Genomic DNA, 17,459 nt, shown 5'->3' on the forward strand with positions numbered 1-17,459 from the left:
GAATGGAATAGTTTTACATCATAGGGTCTGTTGTTCCGTGATCTCGACGCAAGCGTGTTGGGCCACAACTGTGTGTTCAGGGAACATTCGCTTGCCAAGACTGGCTGCATGAAGTAATGCTGCCTCCTATATTTGTCTTTCCTCCACGTCCAATTGGCTGAGGCACCACGGCACGAGGGTACCTCGATGAAACAGGGAGGAGGAAAGGGGGCACTTACTGCTGCAATAGCAAGCCAAGTGCTGCGTGACTGAATATCACATTGCCCTGAAGCCATGTCAACGTCACTCTCGAAAGCTTTGTTATCGGCACGTTCTTTGCCAGCGCAAGCTCTCGCTTACGCCCTAAATGCGCCTCGGCAAGGCCTAATCAGAACACGCCAAACGTCTCAACGGGCTCGCTTGCCCGCGAGGTGTATGTAACTCGAAGGACAACTCAGCGCCGTTCTATTGGACTATATACGATGCTTTCGCATTCACAACGTATAAGAAGGACTTGGTGTCCTCAGATTTTTTAAACGAAGCGTTCGCTCTCCGGTTCGCTTTTGACGCGTCATGCGTCGTAGCATTCTTAGAGCGCAGCAAATTGGCGCCCGTTCCTGCCTCTCGCATTGCCTTTGAGCCTCGCTGTCGGCCTCGCCGTAACCGCGGTCACGCGCTGTTGTAGCTGCTCGCGCTCCTGGTGCCATCTCTCGCGCGCGGTGCGAGCCTTGCTGCCTCGTTGTCCTCCAAAGCCAGATCACGTGTTCTCGCGTATCCTCTCGCCCCTTTCCTCAGCGCAGTGCCGTTGCGGTGACTCGCTGCTACCGTCCACTACGCCCTCGTCATCCCTTCACCCGCTGTCGCGGCGGCGAGCGCTCCTTGCCGCCTCGCGTATGACCCACGGCTCGCCGCTCCTCCATCTCCGCGTCGCGTGCTGCACGGCTGCACGGCTCTCACCTGTGTATCTCGCTTACCGCGTTTGCGGAGCGCATTCCTCAGTGGCATTTGTCGCCTCTGGCAGTGCTTGCGCCTGGCTATCCTTCTTCCACCTCCACTCTTGCCCTATGTCTCCTTTTACCTAGGCAGCGCCGTTGCGGTGACTCGAAAGACAGTTATAGCGTTACGTCCCCGTACTTCTACTTGCAACCCTAACCTTGTGCGGCCACATTGAGGCCTGTCTGTGAGTGAATGAGTGTGCGACCTCTAATCAATACCACTGTTCTCCACCAATTTCCTAATCCCACCCCAGAAGAAACATAAAATAATAATTGCTAATGTCCCTCCCCCCGCTCACCACCGCGGTGACCCACTATAAGATGACGCGATGGCGCGTCGCCGGAGCGCCGGCGCGATAGCGGGGGATCGCAGTGTGCGCTGCCCAAATCGAAACACAGAGCCGCCTCCGTTGGGCACTGCGTATTCTGCATGCGGTCGCCTGTTGTTGAAATGAGGCAGCAGCTGTGCTCAAAGATCGCATTACCAAGAAGCGTAATCGTCGGCCCATTTTGTTTCGCAGACGCACATTCTTCGGCAACAGCATAGTACCTGTGCAGACAAAGCCCGCACTGCAGCGCGAAGCCGAACGCTGCCCTCGCGCCCCAGTCGAGTCATTGTAGCTGAGTGTTACGGGGCGTCAGCTTGGTTTCCTTGTTGTTTTGCAACCAAGCTTACATTGCGCAGCTCCAGTTTCCGAGAAACAAAACGTGAAGCGAAGCTCGAGTCTGCGGTCACAGAAAACGTGAAAAAGAAGAAAATAAACTTTATTTATAAGAATGGACCGGCAGTTTTGTAGTCATACACACAGGTGGCGGCTCGAAGTCCTTAGTAAGACTTGATGAGGGCTAGTTGGTTCATACTTAGAACTGAGGTGAAACAGCACGAAAAAGACGATGACACAAGGAAACAAATACCATAGACAAGCGCTGTGTCTGTGGTATCAAACACCACAGACAAGTACCACAGACAAATACCACAGACAAGCGCTTATCAGCGCTTGTCTGTGGTATTTGCTTCCTGGAAGTCCTTAGACTCGGGCGGCATCTTCAGCTTGCCGGACGGCCTAGGGCTGCTCTTCCAGCTCTGAACTTTTGAGAGTCGCCTCCCAGCGGCGCCTAAATGAGCGCATTTATCTCTACCGCCGGATGGTGGTGGTGGTCAAAATTCTTTACTTTAGGAATGTTATCGCGCCTTCACAGAAGTCATACGGATGAAATGGAAAGGGGAAAGGGGCATAGGGGAACGGTAGATGAGGTAGGTGTCCGAGATAATTCTCCCGGGTATAGCTAGACATGCTGTCGAAAAACAGCATCAGTAGCACCTGATATGGCGAAGCCTAAGCGGAGTGGAGCGTAAACACTGCACAGCTATGTCGGTCTACTAGCTTGACGAGTCCAGCTGGCTGGCAGACGCGTCCGTGGGAATCCGCAATTTCTGCCAACAACACAGGCTAAACGTCTCCCTCATCTCTCTCAAGAACGTTGGTTCGCCTCTGTATTTGCGTTCCGGCGGGGCGTATCATCATCGTGACGCTCGGGTACGAGTAGTGGTAGAAATGACCGGGAGTTCCACGTAGACTCCACTCGATGCCATCGGCGAAGCTCTCGTGCCAGCCGTTCATGTTGAGCCCGTTCAGGTTGGCCGCGTGGCATTTGTTGTACCACCATGCGCCGCGGAATGTTTTGGCGCAGTTGTCCGGCGCGTTGTCGTGGTCCTGGTCGAAAGTGGTGAAAGCGCAGTTGTGGCCGTCCTTGAGAGAGTCCCAGCCTGCGTGTTGCAAAGTAAAGGTAGCAGTAAGCTGACGCGCTCAACTTGAGGGAAAGCTGCGTTACCAGTAAATGGTAACCTTGAGATTTAAGATTTTTCCAAAGCGTAGCTTTTTTTTTTCCAACCTTCTTGCAATTTCGCGTAGTTTTACCGCATGTCATACCCAAGAGCAATGCTCCAAGACAGCCAGTATAGTGAATCTAGCACACCTTCGTTGTGCATTTTAAAACAGTAAATCACTTAATAAACGTAGATATTATGCCAACACAAAAGCATCTGCAGATCACATGAACTTCATAATAAAATAGTGCATAAAATTCAGGTGTTTCTTTTATTTTTATAGCATTTCATGTTGCGTAGCATGAAAAATAAACACAATTGTATGAAATGCAATTAATTATATAGCATGCCGTATGTGGAGGTTACCTGCCGTTACAGTTTGTGGTTGGCCTAGTGGATAAGAAAGAAATGCATCACGTGGCGTTACATATTGCATAAAATAAAAGATAAATGAAAGCTCACTCATCGAAACATGTTATACGACACCTAGGGCCCTATAATGTAAAACTATTCCAATCTGTTTTTATTCTAATCTCCTGACGTCAAACTTACGTAACTGCCTGACGCAAGCACCGAGCAGTGACCCGCAGCTTTGTCTTACCAGCCCAATCAAACGCTGTCCTCTCTGTAGGAGGTCACTTGTGTTTGCTTTAAAAACGAATAACGTTGCTTGCATTGAGTGGTCTTTCTTTTTAATTGACTGACAAGAGGCGAAGACCCCGCTCAAGTGAAGAGGGTTTCTATGGGGCTCAAATCGCGGCGGCGTGCAGCGGACAGTTAAAAAATATCGCTAAAACAGATCCTCAGCAAAGAATAGTTGCAGAACGATGCCGCATACCTCCAGAAAGGGCATGATAACGTTACACGGCCACGCAAAAAGTTTTGTTATACGCAAATAAATCCAAGCTCTCAGGCAGGTGCGAGCAGCAGTGTCTGAGCGATCGGTGGGCATCTTCTATTCCGTTCGGAATGGGGCAGTCTCCGGCTATTCAGAAGAAAAATAATATTTGTTCGGCACAATAATGCATCTTTAATGCGTAGACGTCACTATGACGTGGTGAGTTTTTGCGGTTCTCTGACGTGCGTGATAGACAGACGAAGTGGGTGCTGCCCGATAACTTTTGATCAATAGCACTTGGCTAATGGCAAAAAAGCGTCAAATCAGAAATAATAATGTCTCTTTCGTTCGGCCTAACGAGGCGTAATCTTTGCACGTGTATCATTTTAGATGAGCATTTCCGCACTTTTCGGGACATCGCGTGACAGACAGGAGAAGTGGGGGTGGCCCAAAATTTTTTCCACCAATCATGAAGGGATGATTGCAGAATTGGAATAGCAAGGTTGGGAATGGCTTTAGGTTATAGCGGCCCTGCTTACTCCCTTAACCAAACTCAACTTGACATAGTTTGCAACTTGTGTGTTGAGTCTGCCTAATTGTACTTACTATACCGATAGTGTGCCTTCATCCTATCTTACTGCAGCGACAACAGGCAGCGGGAGATTTATGAAGCTGCTATGAAGCACCTCTTTTTGTTCATCCATGTATCGTGAGCTAGGGAATTGAAATCCAATTTAGAGCGCAGCCCAGTCAATTTATACTGTTGCCGTGCAATGATGCCATGTCTGTAGGGAGGGGGAAGGGAGAGGGGAAGGAAGAGGGAGCGTGCAGAATGGCCCAAGTACGCTGCATATTGGCATATTGTGGCAAAGCAAAGGCTACATAATCTAATTTTCCACAATTACATCCTCTACGATTCTCCATTAAATAATCAAGCTACAAAAATGTTGGAATAAAAGAAATATACAGAAAGTAGTGGCCATGATTGTCCTTGCAGGCGAATAGGCGAATGGCCTGAACGTTTGTGGAAAGTTACAGCGCTTACTAAAGCGATTACACGCTATAGGGAGAGTATTTGTTACATTAGGTATACCTGGGTGGCGCTTGCTGTTTCATTACGTAATTGCTAAGAAAACACTGCCGTTAACCAGCTCATCTCTCATGGCATTGGAGGTGGCTGTGCACATAGGGCCATTCCTCACATGTGTGTAGTATCCAGTGCTTATGGAGCGCCGCTGGCTACCTCCCGTGGTAGCAAACCCTGCTCGACTTTCTTGCAATCACAGTGCTTGGACAGCGTATATTGCTGGCCATAAAAAGGTGGAAATTGCATGCACCTATGCAGTTCTTGCAAATTAAGAGAAATGACCTCCCCCACACTGCGAACACAGATATGTTCAGTTGTAGTTAGTGTTTGACTCTTTTTTACAAGTGTGAAAAAATGTGTTTAATGCTTAATTAGCTTGGTTCACCACACAAAAAAAGAATGCCGCATCGTTAATATGATTCTAACGTACACTGTTTGCAACTTCAACGCCGCGAAACCGCGGTGCTGTGATATGTAAAATGCACTTCTCAGGTACGCACCAACTTCGTTCCAGGCCTCATATCAGCACGCCATTTTTTCAGAGCGTAGATTCGTTATGAAGGGTACTTTTTTTAATCATACAGAGTTTTTATACAAAGAAGTAGTAAGTACAGCGAACGTGTCGTTCTTGCAGTCGAGTTTCGCAACGAGAGATCTATACTTTGCCGCTAATAACGTGCGCTTCAGAAAAATAATAACGAACGCTAATTAATTAAGCTTTCACAAGTGCCTTGGGGGCAGATGTCAGACAGCAGATTTGGAGGCAGCGACATTTTCACGCACACCTATCTCGTGTAGCTTGAAAATCGCGCCTAATTCGAGATATTCGTCGTCAAATTGCAAAGCTGAAACCAGGCAATGTCAGCACCCCCCACTGCGCGTCAGACGTCAGCGCGCCGTAAGGAAGTGCGGCAGCAAAGTTTGAATGATAGCATGCCGCGGTGAGTCCTGACCCGACACGCAGCCGAACGTGCTTGGCAGGCAAAGCGTGCCGTAATCAGTAGCTGCCACGACTGATCCAGGCGCTCGGTTCGCAACTGCCACGCGCTTGCTGTCACTGGGCGGTGCAGTGTGATATGATAGCGGGGTCGAACTTATCGGCCCTCATGTGGCGCTCAGCTTTGATATCGCCTGGTTTTGTCGCTGAAATTCGATGATAAATATTTCGAATTTGGTGAGAATTTCAAGGTTTTGGAAAAAAAAGAGCATGCATTAAAATACGACTGCCATCGAGATCGTCTTTTAACTGCCCCTAAAGCACTAACAAAAATTTATGCGTTTTATTATTATTTTTTTAAGTAGCCCTCTGAAACAGGTGCAATGGGCGGCAAAGTATGTCCGCCTCACCTGGGAATACGTCTGCGAAAACGACATGTTCGACGTGCTGATAGCCTTTATACAGATAATCTGTATTTCATTTAAAAAAAAACACCCCGCATAGCCTATTGTTCGATCTCTGCAAGAGCACAATATTTCTGCCCTTGCTCCTGATATAATGATGCCTCACTTCTACATTCCTCAGAAATAAGGTCGTTACAGAGGTTAAGGGTGGAGCTTTCCCGTCATAGCAATAAATTGCTGGCTGCTAGTCTACAAGTTACATGCGCTGTCAGAATCTGGAGCGTTGGTTCTCAGAGGCTGTCATAACTCGTAGCCTTATAACTTTTGGGCTCAAATGTACCTGATCACAATAGTCATTCGTTGAAGCTCGCATATATATATATTTAAATAACAAGGAATGACTCTAAATCACGAAACACTTGTAACTTTCATTTATATATTCTCGGAATTTGATTAATTGGAACACCTGAAGAAGGTGGCAGCCCATAAGAAAGGTACCACTAGAAAGGCATATGTATAGGTTACTGAGTATATTTTGTTGGTATAAACGTTTCATGCATGACTTTAAATTGTGGTCATGATAATGAATTTATACATCAGCCTAATGGTCTTGTCCCTAAGCAGTTTTGAATATTTATCTAGGGGTGTTTAATGACAATTTCTATGGATAAGTTAAAAATAAGTTTTACACGTGTATACGGAACAACGCTACGCAACACTTTCCTTATACTAGAACTGTCTGCTCTACACAGAGTGTTATACATACCAGGTGGACCGAGGAGGTTTCCTAACTCCAGCTTGAAGTGCTCCTCCTCTGAACCGACCTGAAAACTGTCGTATTCGACCGAAACGCTTTCGCCCGTGTCGTTCCTCAGGACGACCCTCAATTCCATGTCGTCGCAATCGGCTGTCAGAGAGTGCAACGCCTTGTTACCTGTTAATGAGAATGTGGAAAATTGAAATGTTACTTCAATGCCTCTGTAAGCGATGTTGTCATCCCTGCAGAGAACATGGATCGTGACGTTGTTCTAGTAGCGTTTGTGAAAAATAATAAATCGAACAACAACAGGGAAGGTCAAACTGCAATACACACGAAAAAAGTGTGTTGCCTTTTTTATGGGTGTTACCAAAAGAAGGCTCTGGGCTTCATTTATAATACTGAAATACCCTGCGAAATTAATAGTGAGCGAAAGGTGGATGCAGTGGTTCAGCAAAGTGTGCTGCAAATTTTACGTACGGATAAAACATGTTTTAAGGAGACGTGCCATTGGATGAGTCGGTTCATGATGCCAAACAAATTAAAGTAGCGCGGACAAACCAGACAGGACAAAGAACAGCGCATGCGCTGACTATCAATGATTATTTTCCTTTCTCCTGAAACCCTGAAACCCAGTAGTTGGTCGCGACAGCTTTTGCTGTTCGCTCTCTTGTCCGTGGCTTTCACGCTCTCTTGCCTAATTATAAAAAAAAAACGTGTTTTCAAGGAATTTATTTTTCGTAATGCTTAACACGGTTTAACTCTTACTTTCATTTTCAGTCTTCAAGAATAGAAAATATGTTTACTTGCTGATACTGCAGTTATACTGACGAAGCACGATTCTACTTGTTTCGCTCTGCAGCTCCCACATTTGGCGACAGTGACTGTGCGCATCTTTTACGTCTACGTTTTTTTTTCATCCTTCCCTTATATATACTAATAAATAGCTGTTATCTGAGACTGGTGTATTGCGTGAATGTCGCTACTTAACCTATGTTTGTCAAGGAAGATCAGGTACATTTTTTTTTGCTTGCGTTCTTTACTCGTCATGAAGAGAATAAGTTGACCGAGAAGCGTCATGATGTTCATTCTGTAAACTTTCCTTTCCAACTGGATCATAATTTGTCCCCAAGACCATAACAATGTGTGTTTCTTGTTTCTCTAAATAGGGCCACATGCCTCCGCAGTGCCAACTAACTAATTTTTGGCCATGATTACCAGGGCCAATCCGTGAACATGGGCAGCAATCTTGGGAAAGACGATCAGAATAACGCTGGCAAACGTCCCGAATTTAGCCGGAGCGTACCGAAACTTGAGTGTATGTCCATTCTACCGATTTGACCTTGTCGAAAGGGGCAACCCTCCTGACGTTTGCTTTTTTTTTCGTCTGGATAACTTTATTTAAACCAGATTTCCTTTTTTTTGCAGTTATGAGAGCTCGTTCGCCCGTTCTTCTTTTTTGTGTTCTGTTACATTGTCAGAAACATATAGTGGTATGAATTTTCTTGTGGAACTGCTCGTGTTCTATACATCCGCAGTTCACTGTACTTCTATCCGTTTTGTTAGGAATGGTAGGGATACATATATATCTCTACATTTCTTATTGTAAATCACGACGCGGTTTCACTAAAAATACTCATATTTGTTGGGAGTACACGCTGGCGGCTCCTTGTTCTCAAAGGGTCGGTTGTCGCCAGCCCCCCTCCCCCTTCCCTCTACGTCACCGCGTTTTTATCCACTCGAGAGTTAGCAACTCTAGCTAAAACCCACCCCGTCAGCTTAAATTAAGCCATAATTAGATGTTTTATACCTAGAGCTCGAGATAAAGAAGAACATAGTAAATATTACGGATGGATGAGTTGTACACAAAGAAAGAGATATGGTAATAATAAGCAGAAATATACAATACAAAATAAAAAAAATCTAGCTATTTCCGACACATGTGGCGTAGTCAGCACTTGTGCGTCTTTACCGATCCAGTATTCTTTAGTTGGATCACCAAAGCCTGTGGCGTATTCCGTCCAGTTTCGATAGAAGTAGTAGGCGCCGTTTCCAAATTGCCCGCGCCGCTGTATCACCTGCGTAACGTGCAAAGTTAGCAAAAAATAGAAGTGCTGCTATAGTACAACTGGCCTATTTTTGCTTAATCACGGTATAATCTAAAAAAAATTGCTACTAACAGGAAGTGACGACTTTTTGAACATTGCTCAAGAAATGGAAAGAAGACATCAACCGAGATCTGTACGTTATCCTTGTTCGTTCAGTTTTACTCTCCCGCCAAATAGCAAAAATAAAAAAATAAAAAATATGCATCCTCAATAAAACCTCAAGCATACTTAGTTAATGGCTGACTATACCGATCTATTTCTACAGAGTCATAAACATGTGGAGCATGAAAATGACAGTATGATGAATGCGGTGCTTATTTTCTTCACGGTCCATAGGTTGGGACACGTAAGGGTACCTAATTGAAATCACTTGTGCATTTCCACTCTTTCGGCATGATGAACACTGCTTCACCCATATTGCTGCTGGAGGAGCGCGGATAGTCCTATTTCAGAGAAATTGTTACGATGGACAGAATAAGCAAAAGGCATAAACATTTGAGAGAAATTCAGGCACACGTGAAAATGTTAAAATGAACCACTTGACGGCTAAACATAGCCGAGGTATGCGGGATAAATTTAAAGAACAGCGTTCTGTTTTAATATTTTAACTTGAAGCAGCATTCTCCCACAAGAGAAAATAAATTGCCGTGCACACACCGTCCAACCACCTCCGTCTGTATCCATGTCACAGTAAACCACCTTCCCTGTGATGTCATCCGCACGAAGGAAGACGTTGTAGAGACCAGTCGTCGTCTGACCCCCGTGCAGGTGGTCGGCGCAATTCTGTGGCCGTATGCTTTCTGCGAAGAGAGTCAATATAGAAGCTGACAAACGAAGACGTGGCACGGAAGTTGTGGGCTGATGCCATAATTTGTCGTTTGTACCAAGTAAGCAGAGTTTCATATCGTTCCATATGAAATTCTCTTGTCGGATATTTCTGTCGGCTTAAGGCTGTCAGAATGATTGCATAGTTTTCAACTACGTCTTTTGCTATCGCAAGTCTGTTTAGAGCTCCGTTGTCGTCCTCTATAAATTTTTGTAAGGCGCTAACGGTAAGGGGGTTACAAGTGTGACAAGAAAACAAATTCAATTGTGTAAACATTTTTACAGTGTAGAGTTATTTAATGTTCACCCTGTGAATGGTAAACGAACGCTTTCGATTTCGCCGCCATCAAAATGTTTCACACTTACGGGTCGCGGTCCAAACTTTCGACCTCGTGCTTGCAAGCTCAATGTTAAAAGCCACTATAGCCAGAATGAAAGGTAAGGAAAAAAAACATAACCAGAACTGTTTGTTTCACTCATGGGAGATCCTGGAGCCTCAAGCCTATGTATCGCTTTGTCATGTACTTGTGCTGCACCACTGTGTGAGCGTTAAAGCTAGTGCATGAATTACGTTCGATGCTTCTCACATGAAGTTGGCGTCCATATTCGCAGAGTGTACCGTGCAAGACGAAATGAGCGCATTGCTTACTTTTGATGTCGGAGAGAATCTTGACGAGCTCGTTGACACGCTCCTCTGCTTGCACAATCGAAGACGGCAACGCAGCAGCGTCTGATGCACGCGTGGCGCATAAAACCACGTAGACGGAAGAGCAGGCAAGGCACAAAAATTTCCAGTTCATTCTTGCGGAACCTTTGCGTCCGAAAATCGGAAATCGTGAACTCGTTCGGCCCTGTAAAGCAGTGTAAATGACAATAACAATGTAAAGCCGACATAAGGAACATACAAATGAAGCTGGCAATCGTTCATTATAGCAGCTTACATATGCCTAGGCAATGCTAGAGAAGCGACACCGGCACTGCCCTAATGACAAAAATTTGGAATCGGCAATATCCTCGCCGATACAAATGTATCCACAACAAGTTCAGTAGCGGCTGCACCAACAATTCTGTGTACTATCACTTCGATAACAAGGTGGTGTGTATTGCGCATCGCAAGGAAAATTCTCAACCGCTGATGCTGCGTTTTATGAATGCTACAAGTAAATTCAAGCGTATGCCCGTGACTAAAAACAACAAACAATACTAGCGCATATTGAGTGGACTTAGCTGTTATTTCTCACGTGATAAAATAAATTTACTACGTGATGCAGCAAAGAAAATCAGACTTTCTGGAGCTGGCAACTCAGCACACAAAGTTAAGGTGGTGCTAAGCAACTTCAGAATCATCATCAACATAATTATCATCATGATTTATGTCCACGGTAGGATGAAGGTAACAGTAGCAATCTCCGATTAGCCCCGTCTTGTGTCTATCGGCTTCAAGTCATTCCTGCGAATTTCCTAATCTCATCAAACTACCTAAATCTTTGCCGTGAACTCCTCTGCGTGTCCCTTTCTTCTGGTGCCCATTCTCTTACGATAATCGATGAGAAACCAAGTTTACCTTATCTTTAGTGCATTTCCACAAGCTTGCTTGACAAGCTGTATAAAATGCCATATATACACATTAGAACCAGCGTACTGCATTTTCTCATTGCCATAATTTAAAATGTCTCTCAGTGAACATAATTTCATACGTAAAGAGCAAGTCCATATTTTTACACGCTTTTATTTTCTTCTGCCCTCTTTCTCTCTCTCTCTCCCTTTGCGCTTTGAATTCCTAATCCATTTTCCACACAGATTAGCATAGATACGAATATGTACACGCTGGAAGACTTATAAGTCTTTAATTAAATATATTTCCTTCTCTCTCTCTCTTTACTTTAAAAAACCAGAACATCCCACCCGAATACATGTCCCTCAACTCAATTCTCAACTCGAATATCAGCCGCACCCACTTTTCCCCGAATCTTAATACCTAAAATGAATGCTGTTTCTTAACATTTACATGGGATTTTTCTTTTACGGTCCTTATTTCCTGCTCATGTTTCTTTACACCCTTCCACTTTCCGCCCCTCAGGACAATCATAGTGGAAAGCACCGGCACGTGTCTGCAGGCACTTCGACATTATGATAATTAATTTTCGCTTGACCAGCGACCACCGCTTTCCGAGCCGAATACTGTGGGTTTGCCACACGTAATGTAGCCGCGTGACAATATAGTCACAAGAAAAAAGCAGCCCATAATCCGATACCGTTATCATATAGGATGAGACAAGAGTGGAAATCGAAATTTAAACACCTTTCCTGAAGCGCGTACGTTTATATGGGGCCAACGCACATAGCAGTCGTCGATCAAAAAAAAGAAATAAAGAATATTACGGTTTTCTTACTTATTTTCTGACATGCCGTATTACTGACAAAAAAAAACCAGGTGGACACTGCAAATTAACAACTTCAATATTTTTATTCACTAATCAATCGTGGTATTTCGCCTATTAAACAGTGAGAAATTGCCTCCGTTTTGTTAGCTCCAAAACGGAAAATATATTCGTGTACAGTATCTCGGAAGAGCTAACGTGATCTCCGCGATTGTTCTCAAGTTAAATTCATGTCTATGCAAGCATGCTTGCTAGCGATCACAGTTAGATAGTAGTGAGGCGCTCGAGATGCAGCTTCACATGAAGGACACACTTAGAGAAATGTTCTCGCAACTTGGTATGTGCTTTAATGTGTCATTTAGGCGAATTACTTGGTGCTCACAAGCTCCTATGACTGCTGTACTGGAGCACGTTAATTATAAATTTATTAGAAGCTGTTACGTGTTCTATTATTTGCGCTGTTATTTAAACAGTCTTTTCTTTCCTTTCACTTAATGTTACGTCTCTGCTCACAGATTTGTCTCAAATGATTTTAGTTTCCTAAGGAACCATGCCGCTTAGATAATGATCCTTGGTCTGAAGGCCAAGTTAAGAACGAATTGGCGTATAATATTGACAAGAGAGGTTTTTCAAGCCTTCCGCCGTGCACTTCCTTTCCTGCGGGACATTTCACTCCAGTTCAGTTTATTCTCCCTTCAATAACAATGAGTAAGTAACAGATAGTAGGAAGACGAGGGTACCAAAGTCAATGACTGCAACGGCACCCTCGGTTCTAAAAGGAAGAAAAATCTATGCAAAACGTGTAATAAAGCAGCAAAATAAAAAAAAGCTGCAGAAAGACAAATCAGCGCATTGGTAAGAGAAAACAAACGAAAAAGTAGATATATCAAAAAGTATATTTCTACAGAAGAACATGTTATAAGGCATGGAGAAATCAAATGCGCACTTAATATAAATAGTGCTCTTCTTCCGTCAGTTTTCTTGTTTTAGTAATTACTAGATCGCAATAAAAAACAGAAAGGCTTACCCGTGACAAATAGAAGAAGCTTGAGCCCGCGCCAGCACACCCGACTTGCAAATTGATGCTCCGAGGCCGCAGCAGACCGCTTCAGTCGCGAGCGTTATCCGGCACGTGTGAACGCCTTTCCCGCCAAAAGCGAGCGCTGCCCTTCGAAAGCGCGTGCAGTACTCTTGTCCAGCGCGAGGCGAGTTCGCGCATTCGCGGAAAACCCGCCCGCATCGGCACCGCCACTCACCGCAAGCCGACGCACACACGCATTCGCGTTGCGAAATTGAGGGGGAGAAGAGCAGGCAAAACACACACGCAGGCGTTCATACTCTCGCCGATCGCCCTGTTGACGCGCATCCGCACAACACGCGGGCATCGGCCGCCGGAGCGCGGCGCCCCCCGGGGGTTTCGCCGAGGGTTCGCAATGGCCGCGCAGACGTCGGACGACCGTGGAAAGGCCGGCAGATTGCGGGGTTACGTGGAAAGCAGAGGTCGTTAAGGCCGCAAGCGGAGTGTCCGTTGCAACCGTCTCTAGACAGAACGCAGCGGCGGAAGAGGGCGGCAGCAAATTTGAGCGGCTACGTGGCATATTGGCTGGTAAAGGAAGGAAACTTTTCGCAGAGTATACGCTTCAAGGAAATTCCACGGGAGACACAGATGGCTCATCATCAACAGATATTTTGTTTGAGTGAAAGTATACCGCGGTTGTCAGTAAGTACGAATTGCAAATATGTGAAATTTGAATGCAATCTTCGAAATAGATATACAAATAAAGGCACTCCGTCGTGTGTTTAAAGCTGTTTCTTGCACGGAAAGATGACAGACATAAGAATACGGACGAACGATGCCGCTAACTTCAACTGGACTGGCAAAATTATAGTAAGTACAGTGCCTTCGCTATGTCTGTTAGGTTATGGCCGCTAATATGACACAAGCATATGAACTTTTAAGAGCCATTTCTGTTTCAGTAGTCGCACTTCCGTGTGGTATGCTGACGAGGAGCCCGGGTCCGTGAAAATTTCGAAGCGCGTCTGCTTAACCTCCCTGCTTCTTGTGCAGCCCCCCTACTCGTTATCTCTTTCTTTCTATATCTCTGAAGTTCTAGTTTATCTTACCTGATACAGATATTAATTATGTAATTGGGAATTGAATACACATCGCCACCTCTACTAAATTCATCGTTTACTTTTGGAAGCTATTTTACGCAATATTCGTCCCATCTCGAACTGTATCGCTATTGGCTGTATGAAGGATACAACATCCCCCCTCGAATTCTAAAATAAAGACACATTGGTGCATTGAATACCATCTGCAATGACACTAATACCCTGTTAATAAAATAGCGGTTGTCATTTCGTGTCTTTAACATCAAATTTGCGAAACCAACAAGTGTAGAGTACTTTATTCTCTACTTAACCGAACAGATAATGATCGCACCGTGGACTTTCCCGCAAGGTCTCAACTGTGCAATACACAATATCCGCAATCAAGGAAAGTTATTTTTACTTCCCCAAATACCTTATCTTCAGTTCGTTTATCACCTCAACATAGAGATGGGACTTCTCATTTAATGCCTTGGCACGAAGCAAAGTGGCTTGCGTATACCCCAAATGCACCAATGCTTTCTTTAGAAACGTTGACTTCTTCGCCAGTTCGCGCATCATGTTGTGTAGGTAAGCATCTGTGCTGTCCACATTGTTTCTTTGTGCCCTTATTCCGCTCAACGACACAAGAGAACGCTTTTTTTGCCGTGAGACTACTGCACGGTGCACCAAACAAGTCGGAGATGAAGCAAACGCGTTTCTGATTGCGCATGACTGAAAGAGCTGTCGTAAAAGCGAGAATTCATGCAGGATGAAACGGTAGTGCAGTCCTCCGCAGACAATGCTTTAGTACTTAAGGTATTCAGCATTGTAAACTACTTCAACTACTTATTTAAAAAGCTAGGGAAGCTTCGCCCTCGCCGTGACCATACACACGCTTTCAATGGCACGTTGAGGAACTAGAGCTGGTCAAACAGAGTCCAGAGTCCCCCGGTACAGCGTGAAGTGTAATAAGGTCGTGGTTTTAGCAGGTAAAACAGCAGGATTGAATTGTATTGAGATATCTGTTTACGGCGATGACATTACTTAATTATTTATGTTCATAAATTGAACGACCTTTAAGGGTAGCTTTTCGTGCTGTATTTTCAATGAAAAGTACTTTCAAGATACGTTACAAAGAACCCAATAAAACAGAGAAATGGGGGAACGCAAGAAGGAAGCCATGTAGCAGGCAGCGCCGAATGGATCTCATTGCCATTAATGGGCATCAGCTTAACAGAAAAGCTATCGGAATGCTGCTTACGAAAAAAAAAAAACGAAATTGGTGTGGTAAGTAGACAGAAATGTCTGATCTTGCATTAATGATGTCATAATTATCTCGATGTGATTTTGAGGCGAATAACCAACGTCGCCCGGTGCGTCGTTTTGTAGCCTCGAAAATCGTTTCAAGTAGGTGTGCCTTGTGAACTCTTGGGTTGAAATTCGTGTATGCAAATATGTACTGTATGTATTGATCGCAAGTAGTTCCAAGGGTGATAAGTGGTTTCTTTTTGTAATTATTCGACTATGCATTCTGCTTTCTCGTGCATTAAACTCCGTCGCTTGGAGTTATCAAGCTCATTGACTAGGTTTATAATACTTGAAACAGTCCAGCATTAAAAATTCTGTAGTATTATGTAAAAGACTTAGGTCACAATCCCGGTCATAAATACATGTATATATATATATATATATATATATATATATATATATATATATATATATATATATATATATATATATATATATATATATATATCTGTGTGTGTGTGTGTAGATATCATAAACGTATTTTACATGAAAGTATAATTGTCGAGCTCTTCAAATCGGCGGTATCTGCCTGTAGCCGCGAAGCAAGCAAAAGAGATAGGCGCCTGGAGGTGAAGAAAACCGCGCATAGGGAAAGATACGGTAGACCGGGAGATACGCGCCGGATAAATAGCTCTGGCGGTTGCTGCAGGCATTGTTTTCAATACAAACGTACTGGGATAACATCGTCCTCGCTCGCCGTACGCTGTGTGGGCGAGTAAACGCAGGCGACGGTGAGCGGACGCTGGCGGCTCAATCTCGCGTGCGCAAGGGGAGAAGCGCGCCGTATTCCGTCGCGTTCATGGCAGCGGGGGAGGGAAGGGTGGCGGGGCGTTGTACCTCGACCGCGAGCGGTCACACGCGCTTTATCGTGAAAGCGGTATGCTTTGGGAACACAGTCTAGGTGGCTCGCAGGTTTAGGCGCGCAGTGTTTTTAAGCTTGCGTTGAAGTGTCACTTCGCTCGCGGTTGCTGCCGTGATTCCTTACGCACGCGTTTTGACAGCGAGTGTCCTTGGTCGCCGAGTTTTAAGTCTTCATGTTTGCCTGCGCGAGTTAAACCACGCTAGTTAATTTACTTAGTAAGTGAACCCTCACAAGGGGCCCGTCTACTCCAGCGGCTGCTGCGTATGGCACGGCCGCGCGACCCTATGTTCAATACGATCTGCGATGCGGGCAGTGGAGACGTTTAGGCGCACTGAGGGTCGATAATGTCGTGTGCGCTATAGCACTCATGTGACTGCGCGTCGCATGCGTTCAACAAGTGAAATTTCCCTGTAAATATTTTTGTCCACTGCAGGACGAAGGTCTCTCAAACCGATCTACAATTACCCTTGATTAAGCTAAATTATTCCAGCTCGCGCCTACGGTTTCTCTAATTTGAACACCCCACCTAATTTCCTACCGTCCTTGATTGTGCTTCCCTTCCCTTGACACCAATTCTGTAACTCTTATGGTCGACTGTTTATCTACCCTACGCGCTACACAGCCTGTCGAGCTCGATTTTTTTCTCTTAATGTCAGCTAGAATAATGGCTGTCGGCTTTTGCTGTCTGACTCACACTGTCCTATTCCTGTCTCTTAATATTACATCTACCATTTCTCGTTCCATCGCTCCTTGCGCGGCCCTGAACTTGTTCTCGAGCTTTATGTTAGCTTCTAAGTATCTGCCCCATACGCTTACAAGGATAGAATGCAATTATTGTCGCTTTTATTTTTAACGACAGCGATAAGATTGCAGTCAGGATTGTGTAATGCCGATCGTGTGCGCTCTAATCCATGTTCATTAGGCTCCAAATTTCCTTCTCATGCATATATATATATATATATATATATATATATATATATATATATATGTAAAGATACACACACTCATATACATATATATATATATATATATATATATATATATATATATATATAA

General features: G+C 44.6%; 1 protein-coding gene across 1 annotated transcript; it reads right to left on the reverse strand.

Moving 5' to 3' along the window:
- Positions 1-1,722: 1,722 nt before the first annotated feature.
- LOC135913077 (techylectin-5A-like) lies at positions 1,723-13,429 on the reverse strand. The gene is made up of 6 exons (XM_065445744.2): positions 13,167-13,429; positions 10,408-10,609; positions 9,591-9,733; positions 8,798-8,903; positions 6,835-7,002; positions 1,723-2,742 (listed from the first exon to the last, which is right to left on the reverse strand). Exons 2-6 carry the CDS (start codon positions 10,556-10,558, stop codon positions 2,426-2,428), a joined length of 885 nt encoding a protein of 294 aa, XP_065301816.1. The 5' UTR covers positions 10,559-10,609; positions 13,167-13,429; the 3' UTR covers positions 1,723-2,425.
- Positions 13,430-17,459: the final 4,030 nt, after the last annotated feature.

The sequence above is a fragment of the Dermacentor albipictus genome, chromosome 2 (assembly GCF_038994185.2).
Source record: "Dermacentor albipictus isolate Rhodes 1998 colony chromosome 2, USDA_Dalb.pri_finalv2, whole genome shotgun sequence".
NCBI classification, from domain to species: domain Eukaryota; kingdom Metazoa; phylum Arthropoda; class Arachnida; order Ixodida; family Ixodidae; genus Dermacentor; species Dermacentor albipictus.

Bases quoted from the DNA above. Each gene is read 5' to 3' on its own strand.
- LOC135913077 (XM_065445744.2), bottom strand. From the start codon at position 10,558: ATGAACTGGAAATTTTTGTGCCTTGCCTGCTCTTCCGTCTACGTGGTT. The intron at 9,734-10,407 runs GTAAGCAATGCG...CTCTCTTCGCAG, and splicing joins GATTCTCTCCGACATCAAAA to AAAGCATACGGCCACAGAAT. The intron at 8,904-9,590 runs GTGTGTGCACGG...CACGTTACGCAG, and splicing joins CAGACGGAGGTGGTTGGACG to GTGATACAGCGGCGCGGGCA.